This window comes from Apostichopus japonicus, chromosome 1 (genome assembly GCF_037975245.1).
Source record: "Apostichopus japonicus isolate 1M-3 chromosome 1, ASM3797524v1, whole genome shotgun sequence".
Taxonomy (NCBI): Eukaryota; Metazoa; Echinodermata; class Holothuroidea; order Aspidochirotida; family Stichopodidae; genus Apostichopus; species Apostichopus japonicus.
Genome location: NC_092561.1, coordinates 4,875,283 through 4,894,138, shown reverse-complemented (window position 1 = coordinate 4,894,138; position 18,856 = coordinate 4,875,283). Strand labels below are relative to the sequence as shown.

Here is an 18,856-nt window from a genome sequence, read left to right as displayed (position 1 = left end):
TTTCTGACGAAAATGTTCCAAAAGCATTTCATAATGTCAACGAAACAGAATAATAATGATTTTAACATCCCTGTGTATGGAACTTTGACACTTCTCTTAGTAAATCTGATCATTCTAGATCGATTCTTGTTGACTTAATTTACAGAACTCACTCAGAACAAAAACACACCAAACGTAATATTTAAACTGGGTAATTTATTCAACCGAGAGGATAACCAACAAACAATTATTAAAACTTAAAGCAACATTTCTTTCAAAATGGAAAACCCCAAAGAAACAAGGGGATCAATATTAAACAAAAATGCATTATAGCATTTTCACATAGGAAGTTTGATATCACTAAACTACAAAAATTACCTAAAATGTAAAAGCAAATATCCCGAGAAGAATAAACAAGTACCAACTTCATATTGAATATATTTTCCAAGTTTAATCACTTCACAAATTTGCAAAACTGCACTCTTCAAATATGTTTAATACAAGTATTAAACATGTGGCAGTTGTCAATGTTTGCCCAGTGTGGAAACTATTGATTTTATTCTGTGTACATAAACCATTTAATTAAAAACGTGCAATTGAGTCACTGCTAATCAATCGTTAAGCTGACAGATTCTCACAATGCGTTGAATGTCGTTGAAATTGTCACAATGCAGAAGTGTTGACTATTAAGACTAGTATTTACTTGCGAAAATGATTAATAGATATCTGAATTTTTTTTGTAAGTCGCGAACATTATAACTTAATTTAATCCATTTTTAGGGTTAAAATACGTTTATTTTTTGTAGAAGTGGCATGCACTGTGATGATCCTGATCCTGATGAAAGAGACATTATATTAGATTTAAACTTTGTTGAACATTTGAAGCTAAGGACCGGTGACTATACAGAAAGATGATACATCACCGAGCAAGCCATCTCGACAAATTCAACAAAAATAGCAAAAACAGCCCGGAAATATGTTACTGTCTTAATTACACAATTACCCTCCCACGCCCCCACGAAAACACCTCAAGACTACTGATTAATCTGCTCATGGCATCACTATACCATCTTATTAATCCAACAAACCCATTGTATTATAGTTAAATGAAATCCCTGATAACAGGAAATTCAAGATACACTTGTAATTGCCAGTACCTTCAATGTACCTTATAGATGGCTTGAAGAAGAAGCCAGTAATCACTGACTAATCTTACTTTTACATAGGACATAGCGAATCTTGCCAGCATCTACCACACCCGTTTATACCCGCTGGCATGTATCCATAAGAAATCGTTTGTTTGTGATGGTTATGTACAAAGGTAATGCAATCTCCTGTTTACATGGAAATGTTATTTATTTCAAACAAACCCACACGATCAAGCCTAATTGTGATATTACTGTGATTGTGTATCAACCAATCCTCACGTGACAGTATTTCTCAAGAGAACCGTTTTGTACACAGTTTAATGTGTCGACCAATGTCATCATGCATGATAAAGCCCAATGAAATGACGAATCTTGTGGACCGGGGAAACCCTATGGTTGGGGTTAACCCTAACCCGAGAAATACAGCATCACATGTAGTATCATGCAATACCGTACTTCTTGAGGCAATGCAACTTGCCACATAACTTGTCTTGAGAGATGAACAAAACTTGAGGTCTCGGTGCTGTGTATATGTTAACCTATAAATATTCATAACTTAATCTAACTGAATATGCATTGGGTACCCTCCTACCATTTTACTCTTCTTCATTAAAGCAACGATGCCTATTAGGTGAAAATAAAGCACACAACAGACAGCTGCTTTCTTGAAGCTCAAAAAAGAATTGCTTTTACACAAAATAACACAAAATATGTTTACTTGTCACATTTTGCGTGACTCTTCTCGTTTACATTTTTGAAGAGCAATTTCAAAGTGAATTTTTTATCACAAAATAAAAAATACAGATGTTCGGGTGCACAAAGAAAAGATGAAAAAAAAAACAGTTACGCATCCTAACAATTGTGAGGTAAGGATAGAAGCACAGGACTTGTAACAATGAGGGTACTGTGCTCCTTTTCCAGTGCAACAACGAGCCATCGCTTTGAGTTGCTACATTTCAAACATGAGCTGACTCAAAACATGTTTTTTTTTCACATACAGATACTTTTATGACTTTAGTTAATTCGAGTCATGAAAATGGCTAGTAAAGAGGTCTTGACTGTGCCTTCAATAGCTCTTTTCCAGTTTCCAACTTTTACTTTGATAAAATTGGTGTAGAATATAAGCTGCTAGTGGACCTGTAAGGCCTTGTAAAAATAAACAGAAGACAAGTGAATCTATAACAATGTCGAAGAAGGCAAACTCAGATATGTGATAGCAAGACAACATATCTGATGCTTGAAAACAACAACCATTTCCTAATTTCACTACATCACCACGGCATTTATATAACAAAATTACATCTCATCTGTCTGCTAAAATGAAGTTTTGACAGCAGCCGACAGTAAACAGTGACAAAAACTGACAAACTTTGAACTAAAATTTCATCAATTTTGGTAAATCTAAGAGAAATAAGAATTTTTTTCCTGTTTTCAAGGATTTAAGTTTTTGCTTTTTAATGTTGTTCTTTTGGTTTTCCAGCTGTCATACCAAGTATTGCTTTCCAAAAAGCTAAATATGAAAATTATGCACGTTGTCCATTTTTTCTACAAAGAACAAGACGATTAAACAAATCAAATGATAATTATCATTGTATATTACAGCCTGTGTTAATGACTGACATTGTTCACAACAGATACAGCGATAAAGGACACATGTTGTTGTAAAGCATATTCTCAACATGTTGTTTCAATATAGGTCTACACTTTATAACTTTCACTCAAAATGTTGAACAACTACAGTCCATATAATGAGCAACTAATCTCAGCGTGTTGCTCAAATAACTAAAAACGATAAAAAAAGAAGCTAAGTGACTAAGTAACACATCATGTTGTGAAAATACTCAACAAGTCATACAAATGATCTCATCATGTTGAACAGACCATACTTTATATGTTCTCATCATTACTGAAAATGTTGTTCAACCATACTCAGTGTATGGTACAACTGATCTCAACGTGTTGTGCAACGATGCGCAACATGTTGTTCAACTATACTCACTAGTTTTCAACTGTTTGCAACATGTTGTCCAACTGTAACTCAGTAAGTTGTTCAACAAACCATGTTGCTCCCAGTATATGGAATATGTTGACAACTTATTAATGGATTTATTACCAAGATGAGTAATCCATTTTTTGAAACACGTGATTAACAAGTGAACTCAAAGTAAATCACATGTGACCGGACTAAGTTCACTAGCACTTAGCAGTACCTCAAAGTGGTCACCCAAACGACCTGTGATTTGTCAACTATCACCTTCATTTTTCAAATCTCCTTCACCCACCTGGACCATTCTACTGGATGCTGGAACGGGACCAGGTCCGAATTAAACATTGACCGGTCCCTGCATCACACCTCCTCGACCCATCGCATTGAATGACTTTAATGGTCCTACCCCTGACCCTACCCCTTGACAAAGCTTAATCTTAAACTGGTGCGGTGTTCAGGTTTGCTTATCTGCAAATACAAATGACATGGTCTCTCTCTCTCTGTTTGTGTCAAAGGTCATGTTAGGTTTACGACATCGTTATGACTTATGAGTATTAGTATTCCATAATGACATTTTCATTTTTTTTGTTATTTTTAGAAATCTATACCACTGCCTTCTGTAGAATATTGTTTAATCCAGTGGCGTAGGAAGGTACTTTTGAGTGGGGGAGCTGAAGACTGATGGCCGGCCTGGGGGAGGGGTCTAAGGGGAGGGGTATCCCCCTCCCCTTTGGATTTTTTTTGCATTTCCAGGTGTCCTCAGATGCAATTTGGTGCAATATAGCACACTTCAACCCACGCATTCCATTTTGTATATAATTTTGCATTTTCACCTGGCCTTAGATGCAATTTGGTGCTCCAAATGAGATTTTTTTCTCATTTGGAAATGAAAAAGGGGTTTTCTGACTTGCGAAGTGGGGGGGCGGAATGATACTTCCGCCCCTCCATATTTTTCACTGGGGGGGCTGGAGCCCCCCCAGTTCCTATGCCCTTGGTTTAATCTCACTGCTTCTTCTAAACTTTGACTCTAAAATTGCAACAACCAAAACAACTGTTTATGGTGAATAGTCAGTGAAATGCCAATAATCTTCACATAACAGAGGAATGAATACTTTTAAACGTTTAAAAGGGTTCTGCATATTTTGGATGGATATTAATTGCTCTGGGGACATCTCAGGAACAGTTCACAGTTGCGACGTTTTCTAATCAGGTTCGATAACCAATCAATATGTCCGGTCATGCAGAGCAGGGAAACAACACTTGCAAAACAGAACACTTACAATGTAAAGACAAAAGGTAACTTAAGCGATTGGTTTGACGAATTTAAAGCAAGGGTAGCTACTGATTTAGAGGAAACCTTGGTGTAATGAATCAATTTTCAGTTAGAATTATATTGACTATTTGAAATTCAACATTTGTTTTTAAAAATGATCTGATTGTTCAGAGAAGAGACCAGTCATATTGTATTGTTATTATCACTCGCTCACATACTTACATCGTTCTTTACAGAACATTTTTATCGATGAAGCCATAAATTACGCATTAATGGTTCAAACAAGCATCGGACATCGAAGCTAGAGAGGTTCGTCGTCTGTGTTTCAGGAAGCTTCCTGAAGCCACATAATGAGACAGAAAAAAGGGAGGGCATGTTGGTTTTGTAATTTTGATCAGGGTTCACAAAAGTTCCCAAATGTCTAAGAGAGAAAATGGGCACATCTAACTTTGACCTAGTGATCCTTGTGTGGAAACGAAGACACTGAGAATGATTTCCAAGAAAGCTACATTTTTTTGCAGTCCCCTTTACTGGAGATATTGTTGTCATGGAAACAGGCGTTTCAAACCTTTTTCATTATGAGTAAGATTTTTGGCACAACAAGGCAATATTATTTTGGTACTAATATTACTAAAGTTTGAAAGACATTCTGCAATTCAATTCAGTTTTCTTTTCCTACTTGATGGATAGGACCTGTGCAAGTAAACACACCAAGACTGTATAGTAAATTCTAGACATTTTGGAAGTGATAAGCAACAAGGGTTTCTTTAATTTGTTGTTGTATTTGAACAAAACATTCTTCTCTTTGACATATAAATGGGAACTTTAGAAACACACAAATCAAGAATATCAATGATATTTAAATTCAGCCCTGGACATGTAACCTCGGAGACAGAGTGAAACACCAGATCTAACTCGATACGCAGCTGTTTGCATCTTTCAAAATGGTTACCATGACCACAGGCACTCTCTCCTGCTCTAGCATCAATAGTCACGAGACTGAAATGATTTTTCTATCGAATAGGCGGCAAAAAAGAGACCAAAAACGGCACGACTCCTTTCCAGTTTTTACCCTTATCTAAGACACCTTACGCGCACCAGTTATGCTTGTCTAAGGGGCGGGCCCCACTCTCTGGTTGGCCCATGGGCCTTCCCACCGGAATGGTACCAGAGGAACATGGTGGTATGTCATGTTCTATCCTAAGAATTTATCCCACGGATCACGTGGGTTGGACTGTTCCTTCAGACCCAGGCTGTCCAGCCTTCGTACAGCGTGGCCAGGTTGTCGCAGTTAGTGGCCTCACGGATAACAAAATCCACCTGGGAGAGGGGGAAAATATGGAAATGAAAATGTATCGTTAAGGGTGGCTATTTCAAACGTTTCGTCAAGATTAGACTTGAGTTCACTGGCTGTGTTAGCCTTGTATGACAGCGATTACCCTGCAACAGTTAATCTTAACACCAAAATTCATTGTAAAGGGCTCTTCAGGGAAGTTTCTACTTGACAAATGAATTTGACTGAACACAGGTGAAAAAAAAAATGTGAGGAGGGGTGCAAAACAACACAAATAAGTCTCTGTGATGGGTTTACTTGTGTGTACAACTGAACTCAACGGAAAATAATGACTGGATCAAGGCCATGGTCCTAAGCTAGGGGGTTTCCTAGGCTGAGGGTGGTGTGATCTGCTATGGTATTATTTGATGGTAAAGTTTTTCTATTAGTAGGATGTCAGAGTAACCGTTTACGATTGTCCTGATAGAGTGACAGAGTTTTGTTCTATAATCAAAATCTTTCAAACGTAATAGAAAAAAGTTATGGGATTTCTGTACCTGTTCTGGTACACTCAATCTATGACTGGGTTCTGGATCCCGTCCGTCCAATTTTCCCTTGACTCTGCGCCACACGTTGATAGCGTGGGCATTTCTAACTTGAATCAGTTTGCCTGTCCGAGGATCACACATGATAGCAGGAGAGGTCTTTGAAGCTGTAGGGGCTATGGATAAAAAAAAATATAGGTCCATATCGGTGATGAAAAATGGTTTGATATCCCATGCCAGGTGTTGACACAAACATTCCAGTGTGTTATTTTACACACAATAGCTTGAATATTGTTTCAGTGCTAAAATTGCAGTCCCAAGATCTGTAAGTCACTCGAGTAACTGATGCATTTGTTGCCACCAAAATCAATTATAAATTCCATTACAAGTAATCTAGCAATGGTTTAATACCTAAATAAACTTTTCAGTACTGAAATCATGTAACATGATGTGATACTAGCCTCTTTATTCTTACTAAGCCCTCCTCCCCCCCCCCACCCCCACTCCACCATAAATTTTGTCCATAAATGATGACAGGTTTGTGCATGTCTATGATATATTGCATAATCAAAAAGGAGTGTCAGCTCAGTGGTTAACACCGGTGCCTTTCAATCATAAGGTCTCGAGTTCGAGTCACTCCAAGATTAATGTATGTCGTCCAGTTACAGAGTTGTTGACAAACTTTGACAAATTATAATCATGGACGTTAAATATGAATCTAAGAGACTGACTTCAGTCAGCTTGCTGCTTTGATAAGCCAATGATGGCTTCTTCGCGAGTTCCTGCTTGCAGGAGGATCTAAAATACAAATCAAACCTAATCGTATGAAGTCTACTACAACTTCAACATGGAGGTTGGTCAGCAAATTCAGGCCAGACTTGATGGTATAACTCTACCATCAAACTTTTGTAAATCTTCCTTTAAGTGTTGCTATATTAAAAACATTTAATATCTGTTGTGACTACAATACAACTCACTAAACAATATCGGTACAAGGAAGAAGCTAGCTGATACAGTGTGATCACACCAATGTGTTTTCTTTTACGTTTAAAACTATCTGGCTGATGGCATATGAAAAGAACACTGGCTATTAATATTGTATTACATGTCTCTCAAGTGTTGCTGGTACCAACTGCTCTGTACACAATTGTTACTCTCTCTGCATACATGTGTTGCATAGATGTTAATATAGACTGTCCTACAGTACAGACAGAATGGCGTTTAATGATACATATTTTCCAATTCAAACTGGGTTCAACAATGTTGACGACTTATGGAAAATTTTTTGGACTATCAGCTTATATAACGTATTTAATTTTAACTGACTGTATCAGCTTATATAATGTATTTAATTTACACTGACAATGATTCAAATGATTCTTTTGGTTCTCCAAATGAGGCAATTTTTTGTGTCCCTCACAATCCCTGAAATATCAGTCCATAAATAAGGTTTGCCTTTACCTATCGGTCTAAGGCCTGCCGGTGGAGTAGCTGCTGCGTTAACCGTTGGTTTCACAGTCTGTGGAGGAGGTGTGGCTACATTTGATGGCGTCAGGGTTGTTGGTGTCCCATCTTGCTTTGGCTCGTTGGACTCCCCGCCAGCTGTCCTCTTGTTGAGGGACAGCAACACTTCCACCCTAGGAATGTCCACTTTACCTACTACCAGCAAAATTTGACAAAATAAACTTTCATGAGGAAATTGATCTTGATGGAGATATTCATTGCTTTGTATAAACCAAAAGCAAATCGAAAAAATATGAAGTTATAAAAACCAAAATGGAAAATAAGGCCAAAAAAAGAAGAAGAAGAAGAAGAAGAAGAAGAAGAAGAAAAAGAAGGACCAAACAAAATGAAGTAAGCTTTAGAGCAGCTGGTTTCAGTTCAATTAAATTTCGATCAAATTCAGCAGTTATCAGTTTTGTAACTAGTTTCTATGGACAGTTTCCTAACATCATACAGACAGAAACTCTTTTGAACGAGAAGATCTATTTTATTACCTGGTTTGTGTAAATGTGATCAGTTTTTGCTTGTTTTTATGTTTAATGAATTTCTCTATAACTTCTCCTCAAAATGACCCCCCCCACTCCTCCCACCCACACTGCATTCTTTGTATTGCATTATTGCAATCATGCAAAGTACAAGCATGATGCAGTCTTCCACAGTGTTTGTATCATATGAAGAGAGGCAATGGAGATATAGTGCCTTGCCCAAGGACACAACGTAATGATCTGGCCAGGACTCGAACCTGCAATCCTTAGATCACAAGTCCACTGCCTTAACCACTTGACCAGAATGCTCTCACAAATGGATGCATGGGAGGAGTACATTTCCTAAGTATTTTCCTCACCCGTTGCTGTTGACCTTTCCTTCTTGTTGGTCGTATTTTCCTCTACGGCGGTGGTGGTCAATGGTGTAGCTAAAAACACCAGACTGTCGAATATTCTAGATGAAAGTAAATAGAATATAAAGTTAAAGTGTTTGATGACTTGATCACCTGATCTTAATGATGCTGAAACTAAGACTAACAATACAAGAGTATGTTTGTATTAAAGAGTGAAAGTGAACCAGTTCAGAGGAAATAATGTTAAAACCTGAATAATTCAGCATTCACATTTTGTGTTGCAGTTTTCATGGTTAATGAATTTCATTTCTCATAAGGTAACTGAAAATTGTTTACTGCTATACATATCTGCATTTTGTGTAGGAATTAATTTGCATATTTTGATTATCATTTCACTATGCATTAATGGATAGATTATTCCCTGAAAATACTGCATCGATTGCAAACATAGCCTATGCTATGAGAATGGTTGATTTTCACTAAAAAACATCCTGTAAAGACCCAAACCATAGACTTTCTGACTCTTACGTAGGTTTGGTATTCAAAGTTTTTTTTTTTTACGCACTAAAAACATGTTTACTGTCTGATCTTGATATATGTTCAACATAAAATTTTAACTTGCATATAAACAAAATAAAATTGTTCGCAATCAGGAAGTGAACTCGAATTTAGCATATCCGAATAATATTATATATATAATTATTATATTATAATAATATTAAATTAATGGATAGGATATATGATAGAATTTACAAAAAAACAAGAAAACCAAGAGGTTTTGAGATTCCTTGGCATCTACAGTAAATATTACTGTAGGTTCATTGTGTACACTTGGTTCCGACCTTTTATGAATATTAATGTAGCATCAACACAAATGTTGTTCCTTGCTATCAGCTCAAGTTTGATGAACAAATTGATATTTTAAAGAATTTGCTTTAAGCTCTACCACTCATTAATATTCATGCCCCCTCATTAATAGTATTGGGGTAGAATTCCGACTTGCAGCTGGAAGGTTAGGGGGTTCGACTCCTGGCCGGGTCATACTGAAGATTTGTTGAAAATCACTCTAAGCCCCGCCCTCTCATTAATATTCATGATATTAGCACCAAAATAAATAGGGATTGTCTACTCATGATGGGTAACCTATGTACCAAGAATGAGATCAATCCACCTTGGGATTGCTGAGAAAACCTAATTTCAAGCTTTTTTGCGAAAAACAACACTTAGCCCCGCCCCTCATGAATAATAATGAGATTGGACAAACTGTCACCATATTCATATAGAGGACTTTCCTCTTGTACCACCAAACCAAGTTCCATGAAAATTTAACTTACGGTTGCGAAGATATTGACATTTGTTGAAAATCACTCTAAGCCCCGCCCACTCATTAATATTCATGATATTAGCACCAAAATAAATAGGGATCGTCTACTCATGATGGGTAACCTATGTACCAAGAATGAGATCAATCCACCTTGGGATTGCTGAGAAAACCTAATTTCAAGCTTTTTTGCGAAAAACAACACTTAGCCCCGCCCCTCATGAATAATAATGAGATTGGACAAACTGTCACCATATTCATATAGAGGACTTTCCTCTTGTACCACCAAACCAAGTTCCATGAAAATTTAACTTACGGTTGCGAAGATATTGACATTTGTTGAAAATCACTCTAAGCCCCGCCCACTCATTAATATTCATGATATTAGCACCAAAATAAATAGGGATCGTCTACTCATGATGGGTAACCTATGTACCAAGAATGAGATCAATCTACCTTGGGATTGCTGAGAAAACCTAATTTCAAGCTTGGCGTCACACACACACAGACACACGCACACACACACATACACACACATACACACGCAGTCATGACCGCATAGATTCCTACGGCTACCACCAAGGAATCAAAAATAGACATAAATATTTTACCTGGACATTACATCAGCAAATGCAGGCATCTTAGACTGAAGGTCAGATAACATCTCCAAACGGTTGGCATCGTTCTCACCTGTGGATGTGAGTGATGGAAGGAATATATACAGGGCCATGAGAGATGTTAGATTTAATGACATGGAATAACATTTCTAATCTACATTTTGGCTGTAATCTGTGACAAATATTCCGCACCTCAATGTTATACGTGGCTATTTTGTATTGGTACAGAAGGATATCATAATTTAGCTGCACGGCATTGCTACCGGTATATAAGTGTCTAAACTAGAACTGATCATATGAAGCAGCAGACCACATAAAAGTTATGAAAATGATCACTTCCTGTTCAGCCAGGAAGTGATTGTTTGACCTTACAGACCAAATGACCAACCTTTCTCTCTCCTGACTTGTTTCACGATGCTCGCCAAATCTTCCGAGAAGTCTCGATAGTCCGTCAGGAACTTCTTGGCCGACTCTCCGAACTCTGTGTCCGACCCTTCTCCGTTTTCCTCCTCCTCTTGGGCCAGACTCCTCAGGTGAGGTTTGACCTCTGACACTATGTTATGGAAGTCTGACATCTTGCCATAGACTGGCTCCAATTTACCAAGCAGAGAGTCCTGAGAAACACAAACACACATTAACTCAATATAGCTATACACGATAGAATTACAAATTAAAGTTGTGTGGTAAGTGAAAAATGGAGATGATATTGTTCTTAAAATATTCAAACAGGGGTGTTAACAAAAATATACGGAAAAAATGGATAATAACTGTGCTAGTGTAAAGTATCTGAAACAAAGAGGACTGAATCAACATAACTGTTTACAGGTGTGAACTAGTAAACGTTTTGTATTCTTTACTATATAAGGCAACCTGTCTGAAGAAGACTTGCACCTTGCTAGAACCCGCCCCTTGCTAGAACCCGCCCCTTGTTGTACCCACCCCTTGTTGTACCCGCCCCTTGTTGTACCCACCCCTTGTTGTACCCACCCCTTGTTTGTACCCGCCCCTTTGAATTTACCCGCCCTTTGTTTGTACCCGCTCCTTGTTTGTTTCACCCCTTTGTATGTACCCTCCCCTTGTATGTACCCGCCCCATGTTTGTACCTTTCCACTGTTGACTTCCACCTCGGCTGCAGACAACAGTTTCTCTCCTTCAGCCATCTTCTTCTTGACCAGGTCAATTAATCCTCGGATCCATTTAGCGTTAATGGGCTTCTCCTGGGTCGGAGGTCGCATGGTTACCAGGCTCACCTCCAGATCTGAGACACGAGCAGTGCTTTCGCTTCGCTGCTTGGCAATGTCGTCACACCTGTGAGTTCAAATGATGTGGTAAATGTCTTTCTTGGAATACTGATTCAATTTTCAGTTTAAAATCCCCGAACAATGAAAGCTACTTCTTGTCCATCGGCATAGAAGCGCTAACCTGAAAATATCTCTGTCTCGGTGAAAACAGAGATGTAAAGCTTCCATTTTTATTCGTAAATTAAATATTTGAGAATAGTTTGGGCTGATATGTGATAAATTTATCAGTATTTGGTCAAATTCACTAGAACATGTAAGCATGGTGAAAACATATTCTACCAGGGTGCCTCAATCGTTACCTCATTTTGACCAGAGCTCGTAAGGTTTGGTCAAATTGTGGAGCAAGCACAACAGCTACACGTCAAGACTCACGACACTCCTTTTTTTTTTTTTTAAATTTATCGTTTTCAAACCTTCGCAGGATGAATACAAATAAAAATTACCTTTTAAAGAGGTCATGCACTGCAGCGTCAGACTTGATGGCTTCTGAGGTCCTGGTGCGATGAGCTTCAAAATGTAGGATGGCACTGCTAAGAGCTGTCAGCTGTGAGGAATGTTTGGCCTCAAGCTGTATACCAAGACAAGATGACAGTTTGAAATGCGAATTGTACCGAATTATCTCCACTTTAAATGATCACACTTTTATGATACATTGATTATTAGTTAAGAACTGCGAAAGAATATTTCAATGATCCACGTTTTAGGATGGCCTTTTACGATTTTAACTTTTCAGCTTTCATCGGCCGACTACTTGAAATTTTTCACTTCTCACGACATTATGAATACCGTGTTACATGTATGCGCAGTCTTTTTTAATTTAATTAAATTAAATATAATCCAATTTAATAGGGGAAGGGATGAAATGTAGGGATTATATAACTTGACGTGTCCATTTAGTCATAAGCTACTCTATGGTAACTTTCTGCATTGATTTGAGTAAAGTTTCGCGGGATTTGATACCACATAGTAATGCAGATCATAGCTTGAAGAATTAAGCTTCCCTTCAAATATAAACATAATAAAGTCAAAATTTATGAAAACAGTCCCAATCGCTTTGGCATGTACTTGGTTTTCAAATGCAAACAAGTTATTGTCTTGTGTTCCATGCTTCCTCCCGCAGAGCAAATAAATTTTCTTCCAGAGTTAACATGAGATGAAGAAGCACATTCAATTTGTTAATTTATATCATTAATTTGTGAATTCATTTGTTATTCTTGATAATTTATATATTCTTCTTGAACGAGAAACTACCTTGATAACCAAACAGACATAAAAAAAAATATTAATAATAAAAAAAATAATAAAATATAACACTCCCAATTTTCATTTTTAGTTGTTGTGCCATACAACAATGTAAAATTCTACCTGACTTCATCTTTCCAATAACGTCAATTTCCCTCACCTGATAAACAGTTGTCTTGTGTTCCAGGCTACTCTCAACCGTCTTTAGCACTTCGCTGACCTGGGGATTCGCCCCAGCTGCCCACTTTAGTCTCTGAGAGATCCCTCCCTGCATGGCCACCATCTTTTCCAACATGGATGAGATACTCCGGTCCATCACCACTAACTGTTGGTACTCCCGGTGAATTCCAGTCATTACAAAAGTCCTGAAATCAAATCAGATTCAAACATTATTGTCGCATCCAATGTATCACACACCTTGACCGTCATAGGTACTGCCACCAAATATGCTAGAATTGCAAGTAATGGTCACAGTTGCTCAATCTTCAACAACCAGTCTACTGCTAGCCTTGTAGCATTTGCCCTCACTGAGACATTTAAATGTCTAATATAAATCTTACCCAATGTCTGGATTTAGTTAGGGGAATCCCAACCTTCCAGAAAGTACCATTTGGCAACTTTTAGCCCTTTTTAAGCGTGCTAATGATTGGCACCAATACTGATCATCTTCAAAGGTCGTTAACATTCGTACCAAATTTTCAACACGTTTTAAGATAATTGACAAATTATAAATTCATCAAACTAAGACAATTTTATATTTGTCATTTCTTAAAGTTAGGGCTTTCAACAAGTGACACTTCTAGTGTACCCATCACATACACAGACAAACACTGTAACATTTTCATCTCTGCAATCTTAATGTCGGTTTAGCTACTCCCCGAGTGGAGGGCATACGCTGTGTTCAAACACATCTGCTTTCCATTGTCAACATTTCGATCCAAGTTTAATACGGCGGTCCTACTGACAAATGCTACACTGATGGACGACGTAACAGGGACGATGTTCCTCTCATAAGTTCAACTTCTTCTAACTTATCGTGGCAGATATGATGTAACTTTATCGAGATGTTACAAGGAGGTGATGTGATGCTATATACCTTGCCGGGTGCTGGAAGCGGAAGTTCCTCTCGGTGAGGAGGACATCCTCGTATAACCACTGCATCATCACGACCCTTCCCTCCGCTCGACTCACCAACTCCTGAAACATCTGCATCTCCAACTCCAGATGTCTGCTCGAAGAAACAAAAACAGGCACGGAGATATTCTGGTGATTTGTTGAAATTCTTCATTTTTTTTTTTTTTCATCTTGATTGAAATCATCCTTGTGTGTCATATTGTACATTAAAGTAGTCTTTTCAAACTTGCAAGAAAAAAGAAAAATTGACATAATTTCTGAAATAACAAGCAAGAACCCGGGAATGAAAGGCATTTAGTTGAATAAATAACGAGCAAGAACTCCATGCTGATTTTAATTGCTCAAAACTTTAATCAAGAGACCTATTATGTATATTTAGAGGAAATTGTATTTTTCCACTTGTAAAAGAAATTGTCAACTTGTGCAAAGAATTGCTGCAAATTACCGCCTCTTCTCTCATTGTTTTTACAAAAAATTTAAGCCTGATAACCTCTCTCACCTGACCCTATTAAGACCGTACACCGCATCCACCAATTCTTTAACAGCGTCCTCTAGTTCTCCTTTTGATTTGCTGTTATTCGTCACAGTTGTTTTCATCAGGTGTTCTTGAGTCAGCCCAACAAATCCTGCAATACCTTCCACAGCTGGGAGGCTTGACCTCATTTCAGGGATGACGTGGGCCACTGTGATTATGCTTGCACACCTCAAGAGCTCTGATCCAAGACCAACGATCTGAAAAGATAACATAAGATATAATTCAAAGATATATCTTATAAAATTGAGAATACCACTGGAAAGTGAAGACCACTTCAGATGGGAAACCCTTGGATTTCTCCCAGACTGGAAACCCACCTTTACTTTAGACATCCAGAGCTCAATTCCAAGACCTTCCTGATGCTAGTTGTTATCCCTACTGCCACCCCCCCCCCCCCAAGGGGATGGTTCTGATTCACTACATGTCCGTGTTTCAACTAAATTCAGATTAATCACCAGTGTAAATATCCAACAGACATTTTGTCCAGGCAGAGCAGGGAAGTTACCCCGACAAACTCCCACACAAAACAATATGGGGGGAACTCGCAGAAGCTAGCTACGCTCGGCCAAACACGAAAGGAAGGAAAAACCCTTCCCCGACGTATCCCCGGATGGAAAAAGGTGTCCCAAAGGGACTAAACAGGAGCAAACTCACCAAAACGGGAGATAATAAGGCTTTAAGTGAGCTGAGCGGGTGCGAAACAAGCATCAAAACCTTCAATGTAGACTTGCAACTGAACAGAGCAAGTCACAGGAAAGGAATGACCAGACCAAGGCACCGGATCTGGCCAGACAGAGCTGGCTAGATCGGCTGCCCTTGGCAGGCTACGGTATAGTTGGTGGTAGTTTTTTTTTGTGAGTTGAGCACCGATGGCGCGGGAAAATGCATAAATCATTTTTCCAGAAGGTAAGGAGTTCCTGATGTAAATAACCTTCTTCATGTACTTGGATTACCTAATTAGAAGTAATTAATAAAGTTACCATCTTCTGGGCGATTCTTCCGATACATTTCTTCACTGGTTCCATGACGGCTGTCTGGTTGTTCAGACTCTGTTTGCTTTGAGAGTTGTACCGTTTTCCTTTCGATGAAGTACCATTTTCTGTAAACAAAAACATGGCGAGATTGCTTTTGGTAAATACGCTTATGTTAGATTCTTCTTGAGACAGGTTTAAGGTATCAAGGTTAATTATGAAATAAACATAATCTTAAAAATGGCAAAATAGGAATTGACTGTTTAGCTATAATGTTTTAAGATTATGTTCCTCTTTTTGCAGGTTGCAAGAATTATTTCTCTGAATTTCCTCGAATTGTAAACCCTCTTTTTTACCTTTAGGCTTGTTGGTGACATACTGCTGAGCTGCTCTCAGGACCTGTTGGGTAAACTGGACCTGGTAGAGGAATAACAGATCTTTCACTTGTGCTAGGTTTTCAGAGGTGATGAGGGTAGTCTGCCAGGAATGAAGAGAAACAAATAAGAAGAAAAAGAAGAAGGAAAGATAAAAAAAGGACATGAGTTTCATCAAAAAGAGAATGAAGTATTGTCATCAAAATTAGCACTTTCTACTTTTACTCCTGAATACACAGTTGAAAAATCACATTTTTAAGGGTTTCTTTCATAGATAACTAAGGAGAAAAGTAAAATTGACAAGGAAGTCAAGCAAGTGCAAAAGGATATAACAAAATTGCACTAAAGACTCCAACAGCATGAAAGACCCAGGCCCCCTTCCCTTGCCCCCAACCAAAAAAGTTAATCAATAAATGTAAAATAAGTAATAAAAATCTATGTATATGTATGTATATATATATACATATATATATATATTTATTTATATATATGGGAACTAGTCCAAAATGAAATGTCAGAAAATGCTAGATGACAAAAATGTTTGCATATACAAAAACAGGTACAGAAAATAGCAAACCCCTAAAAACTATAATCCACCCAAGAATCTGTACACAGCTGCCACTTAACTGCAAGTCTGAAGAACCAAAGAAATAAAATATTCCCAGTTGGTCTTGCTTTAACCTTTAGAGGGCAGCATATCTTTACCTTTACAGATGTGGCTTCTTTCATAATGTTCCAACTCTCCCAGTTCCTCAGTATCTCCAAGGACTCTCTGCTGAGTATCATCTTCTCCAAGTTATCCCGGATCAGTTTGAAGTGTTCGTTCATGTCTAGGATGAGGTTCTCGGCCTGGGTCGGAGCCAGGTGGGACTTGCTACCGGTCATGAAACTACCCAGGAAGCTCTGGTACTTAGCCTGGAGCATGTGACAGGCTTCTACCAGTGTGATCTGAGGCTGTATGGTAGGAAGAGAGACAGGTAAAAGGATAGCTATTAGTTTAGTTAGAAGAAGTTTAGTTTAGTTGAGTAATTTTCATGGGTGAGGTCACTTGAAACCCAAGCAATCTGATGACACTGGATGAACAGTGACATATACCAAGCTTTCTCTTTGCAATAAGAGCGAAGACAAATAATGAGGAAGGTGTGCTAATTATCTCACCCATTCCGGCTCCTAGGAGCACCACTTTAACATATAAATCTGACGGACCAGAGGGTACCCTTAGCATCTGACCCACTTTCTCATATACTGAGGGATGTGAAGCCACCATGCCATTTATCATAACTGCAGTGCAGCCATTGTGAACAAAAATTGTTTTAGAAACATTAAAAACAACAGAACTGAAATCATTTTTCTAAGTTTTATAAGCCAGAAGTAAGAGAAACAAACTCCCAGAAGACTCTGCTCAACACAGCAACAAGTCTTGAATACATCAGAGAATTTGGCTCCGGGGTTATAATTTGAAGTGGGAACCTGGAGGTAGTGAGGTGAACAATCTAATAACCACTACACCACACACTTCCAACCATAAAACAGATTTCTATCAACAAAATCCAGAGGATTACAGAACTCACTGCATCTGCTGCAGACTGGAGCGACAACTCCATCGCTGTGATCATTTCCTGCAATCCCATTGGACAATCCTTGATGAGGTCATTCAGAATCCCGATGGTGCTCTGAAGGGATCGATCCCCCTCTTGAAGTAGCTCGACTATCTCTGGTAACCAGAGCTGCTCAAAATGACTGAACAGCAACTGAGAAGTCATAACAAGGAATAAACAACTAAGTGAAGAAGTTTCATATAAACAATAATGCAGCTATATTCATATGTAATCATGACATAGCTATAAACATAGATGGTGTTACTCTACCAACAATTCTGTTAGCTATATTCATAGCTGTAAACGTAGACGGTGTTCCTTTTATCAGCAATAATGCAGCTATATTCATATGTAATCATGAAATAGCTATAAACATAGACGGTGTTACTCTATCAACATACTGTAGCTATAGTCATAGCTGTAACGTAGACGGTGTTCCTGTTATCAGCAATAATGTAGCTGTATTCATATATAATCATGACATAGCTATAAACGTAGACGGTGTAACTCTATCAACAATACTGTAGCTATTTTCATAGCTGTAAACATAGACAGTGTTCCTCTTATCAGCAATACTGTAGCTATATTCATATGTAATCAAGACATAGCTATAAACGTAGACGGTGTTACTCTATCAACAATACTGTAGCTATATTTTTAGCTATAAACCTAGACAGAGTTCCTCTTATCAGCAATATTGTAGCTATATTCATATGTAATCGTGACATAGCTATAAACGTAGACGGTGTTACTCTATCAACATACTGTAGCTATATGCATAGCTATAAACGTAGACGGTGTTACTCTATCAACAATAATGTAGCTATATTCATATATATAATCATGATATAGCTATAAACATAGATGGTGTTACTCCATCAACAATAATGTAGCCATATTCATATATATATTCATGATATAGCTATAAACATAGATGGTGTTACTCTATCAACAATAATGTAGCTATATTCATATATAATCATGATGACACATCTCTATAACAATGTAGCTATGCAATCATGATGTAGCTACATACATTTATAATGTAGCTATAAATATAGATGATATATCTCTATAAACAATGATGTAGCTATATTCAGTCACAATGCAGCAATATAACATCATGATGCGTATTCATTAGTGAGAAGATCTATGGGTTTATGACTTGAAAATAAATGTCTATGGCATAAAATTAACCAAAAAACAGCAATATCTGA

At 37.9% G+C, this 18,856-nt stretch overlaps 1 protein-coding gene across 3 annotated transcripts in view; it reads right to left on the bottom strand.

Annotated features, from left to right (window-relative positions):
- Positions 1-175: 175 nt before the first annotated feature.
- Positions 176-18,856, bottom strand: part of LOC139962069 (serine/threonine-protein kinase SMG1-like) — a 72,987-nt gene continuing 54,306 nt past the window's right edge. For 2 of the 3 annotated variants that reach the window (XM_071962134.1, XM_071961962.1), the window contains exons 58-72: positions 17,613-17,792; positions 16,747-16,995; positions 16,024-16,144; positions 15,677-15,795; positions 14,661-14,893; positions 14,124-14,255; positions 13,188-13,392; positions 12,229-12,353; positions 11,588-11,792; positions 10,873-11,098; positions 10,479-10,557; positions 8,553-8,647; positions 7,667-7,864; positions 6,218-6,381; positions 176-5,707 (exon numbers count right to left, since the gene is read on the bottom strand). In XM_071962134.1, the coding sequence (XP_071818235.1) occupies positions 5,630-5,707; positions 6,218-6,381; positions 7,667-7,864; positions 8,553-8,647; positions 10,479-10,557; positions 10,873-11,098; positions 11,588-11,792; positions 12,229-12,353; positions 13,188-13,392; positions 14,124-14,255; positions 14,661-14,893; positions 15,677-15,795; positions 16,024-16,144; positions 16,747-16,995; positions 17,613-17,792 (2,409 nt within the window). In that variant the 3' untranslated portion in view covers positions 176-5,629. The remainder of the gene's footprint in view (positions 5,708-6,217; positions 6,382-7,666; positions 7,865-8,552; positions 8,648-10,478; positions 10,558-10,872; positions 11,099-11,587; positions 11,793-12,228; positions 12,354-13,187; positions 13,393-14,123; positions 14,256-14,660; positions 14,894-15,676; positions 15,796-16,023; positions 16,145-16,746; positions 16,996-17,612; positions 17,793-18,856) is intronic. The other variant, XM_071962048.1, reaches the window with a different exon arrangement.